Source organism: Adiantum capillus-veneris, chromosome 24 (genome assembly GCF_014529385.1).
Source record: "Adiantum capillus-veneris isolate H3 chromosome 24, ASM1452938v2, whole genome shotgun sequence".
Taxonomy (NCBI): domain Eukaryota; kingdom Viridiplantae; phylum Streptophyta; class Polypodiopsida; order Polypodiales; family Pteridaceae; genus Adiantum; species Adiantum capillus-veneris.
This window is the reverse complement of record NC_140954.1, coordinates 25264416-25275705: the sequence shown is the minus strand read 5'-3', so window position 1 is coordinate 25275705 and position 11290 is coordinate 25264416. Positions and strand designations below refer to the sequence as shown.

The window sequence follows — 11290 nt, the reverse complement described above, 5'->3', positions numbered from 1 at the left end:
ATTCTTTTCAATGGCATTTGAACATTTTTAAAATGGGCGAGACAAATGAAATGTAAAGAATGATGAAGGAGTTAATGAAAGTCACTATGTCGTGGAAGGGGAAGAGTGTGTACTCCCACCTCCTCATCATACTATTAATGTTTTTCAAGATCCCATTGAATCTTTGTTTGTATGAGATGTCCATCCGCAGTAGTGCACTAAGGTGTTTGAACACTTTTGCTTTTGAAACAATCTTCCGGGACCACTTAGTAGGGTCAAACAAGTAATTTACAGTGAGAAAATCAATCTTGATTTTTCAATGTTGCACTTAGATCGTGAAGCTTTTGCAATCGTTAGGACGATCTCGGATGTTCTTCTTAGCATCTAGGAGTTGTCTTTTATGAACAACAAAGAATCATTGACAAATAATTATACCGACGGTTGTTTGCCCCTGACAGTGAGAGTCCTTGAATCTCCCCTTTTATAGCATTGTCCTTAAGTGGTATCACTAGTGGGTGAAAATGAATTGCAAAGAGTAGAGAGGAAAGCAGACAACCTTCCTTGATTAATCTCTTTACTTCAAGAATTCCTACAACCTTGTTGAAGAAGAGCTCATAGCACCTACCCTCCCTTAGGATGTGTACAATCTAGGTCCAAACCCCAATTCCTTCACGACTACTTCAACGTATGGCCACGAGTTTCTGTCATACGCCCGTTGTCTAAGTCAAGTTGTGGGAGGATGCATTCTTGCTTGGTGAATTTTTCATACTCGATGTCGATTATTACTGTCAAGTTGTTTAGCTTGATCTTCTTTTAACAAACCCATGTTGATGGGGGGTGATTACTTTGTCCATGATTAAGAGCTATAACCTTCGCAATAATCTTGTACTATCATGCACAATCTAGGTCCAAACCCCAATTCCTTCACGACTACTTCAACGTATGGCCACGAGTTTCTGTCATACGCCCGCCTTGTCTAGTCAAGTTGTGGGAGGATGCATTCTTGCTTGGTGAATTTTTCATACTCGATGTCGATTATTACTGTCAGGTTGTTTAGCTTGATCTTTTTTTAACAAACCCATGTTGATGGGGGGTGATTACTTTGTCCATGATTAAGAGCTATAACCTTCGCAATAATATGTAAGCTACAAGCATTATTGAGATTGGTCACCATTGTTTTGAGCGGGAACAAGGATCATATGGATGCTAGTATGTTTCTCTATCTTAAAGGCTCAAATCCACGTAGGTAAATAGCCCCAGAGCGAGGTAGATGTAGAGGAAAGATAAATACGTATTGATTGTGAATGCGGGTATGGAAAAGAGACAAATCCATGCAAAAAAATCCAAACTTTGTGCATCACTAGCAGCATGTTTATGGTATATGCTATTCCAAAGAATAAAGTAGAGAGGATGGTCAAACTTTCAAGAAGCTTCACATAGAGCTTAAACATACCCAATGTAGAAACCGAGAGTGAAAAATGAGCCTGGAATATTAATTTTACATATACATTTGCTTCAAAAATTATTGTGTAACTTCCTCATGGGGTCTCCAAATTTTCATCTTTGCAAATGAAAATGTTAGCCTCACCATTTCTAGTAGATGAAAGTAGGTTTCTTTCATAATATATTCCAAAACCATTTCTAGTAGATGAAAGTAGGTTTTGCTCCTCCTCCTTTCTTTTCTTCATGAGGAGGGCCCATCCCTCCTTTTTTAAATTTTCAAAAATGGTTGGGGTCATATTAGTTTGATCAAGACCTTGACTTATCTCTATGGACTTTGTTTCCCCTTTCAATTCCTTTTTTTTTTGGAGCAAATCGCTATTTCCGGTCCAAGGTGATACAAATGCCCGTGAGCATTACCAGGTTGTTTGACAGCATTTCGACTCAAGACCCAAGTCACTGAAGACAAATGCTCAACCAACAAAGCTAGCTCCTTTGTTCCCCCTTTCTTATACATAAATATACATAATAATACCCAAAGTCATTTTTAAAGCCAATGAAAATCTTGTCAAAGTCCTTTGAGATTTTCCTAATGGATTTAACGGCTCCAAATTGAATGGAAAATTCTAGAACTTGGCATTATGTTTTCCATTAGCTTCATATTTACAATTCAAGCATTAAAAAGCATTTCTTTCTCTTACCTTAGGAAACAAAAATTCTCGCAAAAATCATGCTTTTATACTCTAATCACTCTTTAAAAGAATTAATAGTGCTATTTTGATGATGTGAAGCATTGCTTACATCATAGTTGTCCTCGACTATAGTCATTATCAATGGGTAAAGGCCATAATTCTTTGGATCCAACTTCAATAATTACATCAATGGCTAGTCTACTTAGGATGTGGGATATTACCCACCACATGCGTGCTTCCATATATAACCTTTAATTCACTAAGCCCAATTGGAGACATCAAGCTTACTCAAATGGGTCCAATTGGATTGAACTGCACTAAATTGCACAAAGTTGGTTTCAATGTCACTTAATTGAGACCGGTTGAGAAAAATTAAACTCAAGTGATTCATTAAGAAGGGAATGGGATATAGGGGGGCCTCTTCATTTTCCATGGGATTAAAAATGAGAAAATGGGAAACTGTCGTGTGGACTGAAATGGTGGGTGTGACAGATCTTAAAAGTGAGAGACCAAATTTATAGGCTTAGAGGTGGAGTCGTCTTTTCTTTATTAGTGAAATGAGAAAATAAAGAAAAATAAACCTTTCTTATAAAGTTCGGATAAAACCCCTCTTTCTCTCTTTTAAGGCTGCTAACTCTCCCTCTCCTCCTAAAAGGGGGTCTTTCACAAATGTGATGGCAACTCTCTCTCCTCTTTACTGTCTTCAAGATTGCTACATCTATCCTCTGTCTCCTCCAACTGTGAAACCTGCATCTCCTTCTTCAAGCCCACTTTTCCCTTCAAATACCCTTGCAACAAAGGCTTGAAACCTTCTTTCTCCATTGCTCACTCAACCTCACCTTCACACCTCTACATAAAGTTGTAGATCTGTAGCACTAGTTGCTTCTAGAGTATCTTGATCAACACATTCCTTGGTTCTTCCTCCTCATCTAGATGTGATGGTGAGGTTGATCACTCAACCTCACCTTCACACCTCTACATAAAGTAAAAGATTTGAAGCACTCGCTACTTCTAGAGTATCTTTATCAACATGTTCCTTGGTCTTTCCTCATCTAGATCCAAACTGGTTTCCCTTCACCCATCCACATTTGGCACAGGAGCATTGGTAAGATCATTAGGTTTCTCTCAACATATGTATTGAAAAGAATAATGAGCTTCATTCCTATTTCCAATGTTCTCGTAACTTCGCTCATTCACCATATTGGTTTGTGTTTCTACCCTGCCTCTCTCTCTCACACACATATTTGGGATTTCTGGGCTCGATGGTGAGTCTTAGCATGCAGATGAGTTGACATATAGCCATATTCATCAAAGGAACATTAAAATTGATTACTCTTCACTAATTATTAACCACCTCATGTGTTACTTAAAGCATTATCCGAGGCAACAGAAAAATATACAACTGAAGACTGCTTCCGAGCTTCAGCCTAACCAGTATCTTGAGAATGAGCATGACCTGATCAGTAATGTGTATACCCAAAAGAGCTTGGGTTCAGAATGAATAAGCCTCGGCATAGTAACCACAATGTCCTTTCACCTAGGTGCCTGTTGTGAAAGAATTTCCTGCAGGAAACCAGGGACGCTTCCTTTCAAAATTGAAAAACCAATGTATTTTAGCCACGATATCTTCCCCCAGCTATTTATGGAGCAGATTGCTGCTACCTTGTTGATGTTTGTGGATTGGAGTTGCGTCGCTGCAGACTTCAGTGTTTGAAAGCAGTTACCTGCTGTAATGTTGACACTTGAACTCCATGGAATGTGTTGGAGACGTTCATCTCATCAGCTTAACAGACACGCCTGGCGTTTGCCATTGAAGGCATGATGTTGTAAAGGTACCCAAGAAATTCAATCATACACTCATCATACAGACGTGCTCGTAAGCTTCTTCATTTCTTCAATCACACCCAAACAAAGCCTCTTGTCGTCATATTCTTTTCCAAAGAATTTAACAAACTCCATGTCTGGATCCATTAGATATCTGCAAGAAAATCAGCATGACTATTTATTGATCTCAAGTTAGATTAGAATCAAACTCCAACCTACACATATGGATACTATAACATAGGCTCAGCTCGCATGCATGTTCACAGTTAAAATCTATGTGCTTGATACTTACACTAGGTTTGAATGCTCCACAAGGTAATCAGATCCCTCATCTTCAACTCTCTTGTAAAACACCCTATACTCCCGTGCTACTTGTCGTATGTCATCAACAGAGCCAGTTAATCCCATAAACCTCGGATGAAACTCTGGAAGCCATAAGAAAACCGTTAAGGCTCTTAGAGTTTGATGTTTGGTACAAACGATCATAGCAGCCATGGTACGGGATGGGACGTTTAATATGCGGTGTTGCATACTATACGTATTTTTCAATATCAAAAATAAAATACGTCAACTTTTTTAGATATGATTCTTTAATAGGCAAAAATGAAGCGAGTCATACACCTCCTCAATGAGTCTTCAATGTTTGATAATAGCATACATAAACAAGCATCATAAAGCTCTAAATCACACTTGATCAACTAGCAAAAGACATCAGAATAGAATACGTTTTGAGCAAAAAAATCGGTAGAATAGAAAACGCTATGAGACGTACTGTACGTTTCAATACGTGACGTCCCGTATTCTAAATAAAGTACGCGTATTATAGCTGCTATGAAAACGATGCATTATCATTAGTTTTGTTATACCTGAAAGATATGCCTGAAGTTGTGCCGGAGTGTCACGCTTGGGATCTACAGTGATAAAAATTGAAGTAACTTTTTCTCCCGTCTGTTCCTCTACATATCACACAAAACAATCTTTCATTTCTGACAAGTTTGCATTTCTCATTCTAAAGCAGTGAAGAGCTTACGTATGCAATTGACAGCATTGGCCAGCTTTTGCAACTCCTCTGGGCAATCATCAGGACAAGATGTATAGCCAAAGTAGATCAGTGTCCAATGTCCCCTCAAGTCTCGATCTGTTCCCACTTGTCCTTTATGGTTTATGAGTGAAAAAGGTCCTCCAATTGTTGCTTTGTGCTCGACTAATGTTTCTCTACGTGCAGGCCTCTTCGCTGTTTTCCAAGAAACCAGGTTTCTTTGGAGTTGATTCCTACGAGATAAGATGCTAAAGACTAATAATTGAAATGAAACAAATTTGGTGCAGAATTTACCTTGTACAGGGCCCACCCTTTCCTTGCTATGATAGATAAAATACCCACCAACAATGGTAACAAATCCTCCAGCCAGTACCTACTCGTCACAATTGAATTTCAAAATCATGTCTGGAAGTCACAGGCAACAGCTTTAAAAACCAGAAGCAGCATGTCAGAAAAAGTCTTTGCTAGCTATCTTAGATATTTCTGCTAGTTGCCAACATATGAACATCTTCATACCCTACTATCTTTCTTTTCTTCTGGAACAATAAAATAGAGCTCATTGTGTCACTGAAATTCCCTGGAGATGCCCAAGAACAGGCCTGTCCCTAGAGAGTATGCAAAGCCTAATACAATTGAGAATACATAAATAAAGCCAGATAATTGAAACACTGTAGAAAACTGTGTACAATACTCAATGGAAAAAAGCTAGTAAAAACTGAAAATGTTAATGAGAAAAACCTCTCCTAAAGAGAGTGATATGCTTTGGCATCCTGAGGAGGCAGTGAGGAAGAGGACTCCCAACAGTTTTTGAAAGACAGGCACCTCGAAACAACTGAGCAGCAGCACCGTAGACTGTGCACCAAAGGGGTTGTATAAGAAGCGTCAGGTGCGGCGGAAGGATTTAAGGATTTTAACTCAGATCTAGTACTTTGCACAAACACAAGGGTACTTTACTTCAATTGAGATAACTGAGCAGAAAGAGAGAGAGAGAGAGAGAGAGAGAGAGAGAGAGGCACAGAGAGAGAGATGACATCGCATGTCAGGTCCCAACCACCCTCAAGGGCCCCCTTGCTCTGTTGCCAAAGCAAGTGCTTGCTTTACATTACTTGCACAATGCTGATACAACACCTAAATGCTAAATGCGATGCTGAATGCTTCATGCTGATAATTCATGCAAAAACGCAAGGATGGATCTGATGCTAAAATGCTATGCTGATCTGGTGCAAAAACGCTGGGCTGGATCAGCATAAACTGATGCGACGCTCGGCTGAACCATAGTAGCCACGAAGTTTCAAAACATTTCATATGAAATGAGTTTCAAAAGTTTCAAAACGGTTTTGCTAGACTAAGAAACGCTATAGAAGTTTCGTCACCAACCATGAATAACAAGCCATAAACATATAAGTGCACAGCTTACACGCTACCCATTGGCACACAAACCCATCATGAAATCCCTAAGAGAGTAAACAGTCACTTTTTTGAAGTCCAAAATGTGGAGCAAAGTAACATATATGCCATAGCATATGCTTTGGGATGAAGAAGAAAGCATTGGCCTTTGAAACGTTTAAAAGAACTTTCAAAACAATTGAAACGTTTCGTACAGTTTCTTAGTTAAAGAAACGAATTTCTTGGCAACTATGGGCGGAATTGATGTAAAAACACTGATGATGCTAGGGTGTTGGTGATGGAAACGCTAGGTGCTGAGGTGCTGTGGGCATTGGATGGCTCTGCAGGTACTGAGTTCTCATATGATTAAAATTGAAGGCTAAATGACTATTTATAGGTTTTAGCCATTTGCCCTACCTACTTTTTATAGATGTCATGTCAAAGTAACTAATTAATAAATGACTTAAGTGACTCTTCATATGCCTATATGCTTAAGAGTGACCGTACTATGCAAGTGAGGGTATGCAACTATGATATTTCTGAGCATGCACGTCCTTCTGAAGGCTCACAAAGTGCCAAGCTAGATCCTAAGCTAACTAAGTTTCTCGTAAAATTATCCTAGCGGTGATGTGATATTCAATGAGAAGACTCCAACGCACAAAGCTCCTCCCCGAGAAGTTGAGGTGAGAAGAGTTGTGTTTCAGGATGTTACGCCACCTATTTGTGAACGGAGACATGAGGCTATCCATGACAGGGTGAGCAAAGTGTGCAGAATGATGCTCCTCATAGCTCTGACCATGTAGACAGTATTGGCACTACGTCAAGTGGTAGTGAAATATCAGTGGGACACCTTATTCCTCATCTAGAACCTGCTACATTGAGAAGGTCAATGAGTGTCTAGGCGCCTAAGAGGTTTGTGCAAAGCCTAGATTACATTATGTTGATGGATTGTGGTGCACGAGAGTACTATAAAATCAAAGATGGATTCTTTTAAGAAGAATCGGACTTATAACATAATACCTTTGCTAAAAGAGAAGAATGATTTGTTGTGTAAATTTTAAATGGGTCTACAAGTTGAAGGTCACACCCAATGATGGGAAGTCGAAGTACATGGCTACATTGGTTGCCATAGGTTTCAAGCAACAACAAGGCATAGATTTTGACGATTGTCAAGATTACTACCTTGCACACAGTACTTGCTTTGGTTGCCAAAAAGAACATGAATTTGATCCAAATGGATGTCAAGACAGCGTTCTTACATGGCCAGAGGGTTCCGTTGAAAACAACAAAGAGAAGGCTTTATGGTTTGAAGCAGCACCACGGAAGTGGTATCATTAGTTTGATGCTATTATGAAGTCTCAAGGGTATAGACGGAGCGAAACTTCATTGCCTTTACACAGAAAACTACGGATGGTAGTCTTTTGATTTTGATCCTCAATGTGGATGATATGCTTATCACTGCGAAGAGTAGCCTTGAGGTGGATGCATTGATATCGAAGTTGCATGAAGACTTTGACATAAGGATTTGGGTGAAGCAAACCGTATTCTTGGCATGCGCAATATGTGAGATAAGTCAAAGAGGATTCTTTACTTGTCATAGAAAGAGTACAATTTTCGTGTCAAGGAATGTCGACAACATAAGGTCTACGACGGGTTATGTCTTTATATTCACTAACGATGCAATTTCATGGCGATCTTGTTTGCAAGTTTGTACATCTCAATCTACCATGGAAGCAGAGTATGTTGCGGCATCAAATGCCAACAAAGAAGCTATATGGCTTGCTCATGTAGCGGGAGATTTGGACATCAATGTCGAGGTTCCAATTTTTCATTACAATAGTCAAAGCCCTATTCATTTAGCACAAAATCGAGTGTTTCATGCGAAGACAAAGCACATCGATGAGAGGTATTCACTTCATTCGTAAGGTGCTTGAGGACAAGTGAGCTTGTCAAGATTCACACACATGATAACCATGCTAATCTACTAACTAAAGGTCAAACCTCGAAGAGGTTTGCACACTGTCAAGTGATTCTGGGCATTGGCTAGAGATCCATACTCTACATACCTTGCACATATGTCCATAGCTTGCTTAAAGGCACATAAGCCTTTAAGTGGGAGATTGTTGGGTTAAATGGCCAACGTGTCTAGCTGTGTCCAACTCCCCATCAACCACACTAACACATTTCTCTCTTATCGTACATATATGAAGAGTAAAGATCTGTAGAGATTACAACCTGCACGAGCTCCACCCACACTGTGTTTTCTCTATCTCTGTCTCCCTCTTGGTCTGAGTGCAAACACACTCCTTCGCAAATAGATGGCCGAGGCCTTTTCTTTGTTACTATAGAATTTGAAGTTTGAGGCTCTATAGTCATGTGAAGGCTTTCTTAGCATCTGACCAAAAAAAAACAAGTGAGAAAAGTTTTGTGAAATATGCTAAGGAAGAGCAGCCAAATATGTAGATTGTAGATGCTTTGACCTGCCATCGATACATGTCAACTTCTATTGAGATTTTTGCACATGAGGCTAAAGATGATGTGAGTCATAAAGCAAACGGTCGTTGACTTGCTGAGTGTGCTGACGTCTGTTGTTGATTTCTATAAAAGTCAAATTGAAATCTTCGTAGAAGAAGAATCAATTGGATCAAAGAGTCCAGCGTTCTAGCTGCCACCTTATCATCTATACAACTTGCCACAACAACAATCGTATGGCCCGTGAGTCCCACACAAAATGCGCCGTGTTTCTTTGATTTGGTTGGCTCTTCCAATTGGGCTCCTTAGTCTAATCTTGCTTTCCTCTTCCAGTCCGGTTGGATACTTTGTGATAGAGATCCTCTCTTGAGCAATATGGCAGACCACAAGCACGGGCCTTTGTCATCTCCTTTTACATGATCTCCTCTTCTTTGCTATCGTCGCACAAGATCAAGCTCCTGACGTGGCATGATCGTACGGACTGACCTGTGAATCACGAAAGGCTAGTGACATGGCACTTGTACAATGAGGCCGAGAACATGAATGCTAGTATTTTGCACTAGCTTTTGGTTCCTGAAGCTTTTCAGTAAAGAGCTTCCTGCTTTTAGGCACAATCTTGGGGCTGACTCTGGCATCCTAGTGTGCGGAAGCAACGGGAAAGTCCCCCAACAGTTGTACCTTTGTGAAGCACTAAAGAAAGAAATATCAAGAGGGGCACCAGACTTTGGGGCCAATGCATCTGGAAGCGAAACTCCACCGCTTCGTGTCGACTCTCCTCTTCTCTCTCTATTTTCAAGCTCTCTTGTTACAGTTTATCACACGTTTGCTATTGATTTCTCGCTCGGGGCCTTAGAGCCCAGACGATTCTTCTCCTACGAAGGATCTGATCCATCTTCTGTAGCACACATCAGTTCTAGCACTGAATCTGGTAGAGAGGACAGTGTTACACCGACTACTCAACTCCCGGAAGATGAAGAGCCCAACGAGAAAACGAAGAGAACCAAGGGAGATTCCAGCAGAAGCAAGCCTCCTTCCATGGAATCGGGAGAAGACCAAGCCATGTCGACAAACCGGAACACCGACGTCAATTGTAGGTTGACACATGTGCCAAACGAATGATCAAGTACTCCAAGGACCCGAAATACGTGAAGTATCAAAAGAATCACCCACTCGATGAAGTTCACTCGATGGAGAGATGTCATCTACTCACCTCTCAAATTGGCCATGAAGACTAAAGCAAAGCCACGTGTAGAAAAACAAAAACTCTACTCGCAACAAGAGTTTGACGACAGTCTTGAGCAGAAAGTCAATCAATTAATGAAAAGCAAAAGGGACTCTTGGAAGAAAGAAAATTAAAGGATTACCCCGATTTACCTAGGTTGAAAATCAACTCTCGAGGAGGCTAGTGAATCCAAGAAGCATGTCCGCTTCAAGGTGACCCCAATTCTTCGTCTTCAAAAAGTTCGGAGAGTTCCTCTTCCTCTATCCCAGTGAGGACGAAAAGAGGCGGAAGAAGCAAAGAAAGACTAAAGAAAAGCGAGAAAAGAAAATCCAAGAAAGGACAAAAAGCATTCTGGCAATTCAAACAAGAGCACCTCATCCTCTTCGTCTCAGCTCAAACAGTAATTTCCGAGCCTTAAGGACCATCTTTGGAAAGAAGCAAAACCACTATGAGACCGACTCACTACGAATAATTGAAAAGAAGAAATACAAGACCCAAGAGGTTAAGGATCAGTGTCAAGCCATACGGTTTGACACTTCTTCATGCTTCAAGGATGCCCTTCGAGCTCTTGCCTACATGTAGTAGTTTGACACCACTTTCTCTGGGAGTGACTTCTTGAAAGCCTCCAAGGTGCAAAAGGCGGCGTCTTTTCTTGAAGGTAATGCTCAAACATGGTGGTAGACCCTACTCTTGCATAAGAAAGCTCCAAAAATGTGGGTAAAGTTCAAAAACTGTTCAGGAGTACAAACAAGGCGTCATTACAGCTTGGAATCACCTTAGAATGACAAAGGAACTACTTACTGTCAATGTTTTGGGAAAACTTTTTGCCCATAGCTTCTTTTTAGAGGATCCCTTCTCTAGAACAGATGGAGCGGTTTGTCAAAGGTGTAACGGAATAGGGTGAATCGGGTGATGATCTCGTCTGCAATTGTGAGCAAACCTCCTCTTGGGAGCGGGCAGCCAATGGATCTTAGATCTATCGCGATAGATCTCCTCATACACATGCTCCTAGCGCAAACCGCCCACCTTACGAGCATCACAACCACTTGCAAGCACAAACATCGCGTGTAGGGTGTCTACATGCAGAGGAGAGGGAGCACTAGAGAGAAAGATCGCTGCATAAAACCAAGAGAGAGAGAGAGAGAGAGGACACACACACAGAATTCAGCCATAGCTAGAATTTGCTTGAAGCACATAAACACTTCGGACGTAGCTTTAAACGGATACATCCATGCA

General features: G+C 40.6%; 1 protein-coding gene across 2 annotated transcripts in view; it reads right to left on the bottom strand.

Moving 5' to 3' along the window:
* Positions 1-3688: 3688 nt before the first annotated feature.
* The window catches only part of LOC147426109 (cytochrome c oxidase assembly factor HCC1-like), a 45796-nt gene continuing 38194 nt past the window's right edge, over positions 3689-11290 (bottom strand). Inside the window, exons 3-8 of one of the 2 annotated variants that reach the window (XM_086498097.1) lie at positions 5713-5826; positions 5269-5347; positions 4966-5169; positions 4802-4891; positions 4228-4360; positions 3689-4089 (exon numbers count right to left, since the gene is read on the bottom strand). In XM_086498097.1, the coding sequence (XP_086354223.1) occupies positions 3972-4089; positions 4228-4360; positions 4802-4891; positions 4966-5169; positions 5269-5347; positions 5713-5826 (738 nt within the window). In that variant the 3' untranslated portion in view covers positions 3689-3971. The remainder of the gene's footprint in view (positions 4090-4227; positions 4361-4801; positions 4892-4965; positions 5170-5268; positions 5348-5712; positions 5827-11290) is intronic. The other variant, XM_086498098.1, reaches the window with a different exon arrangement.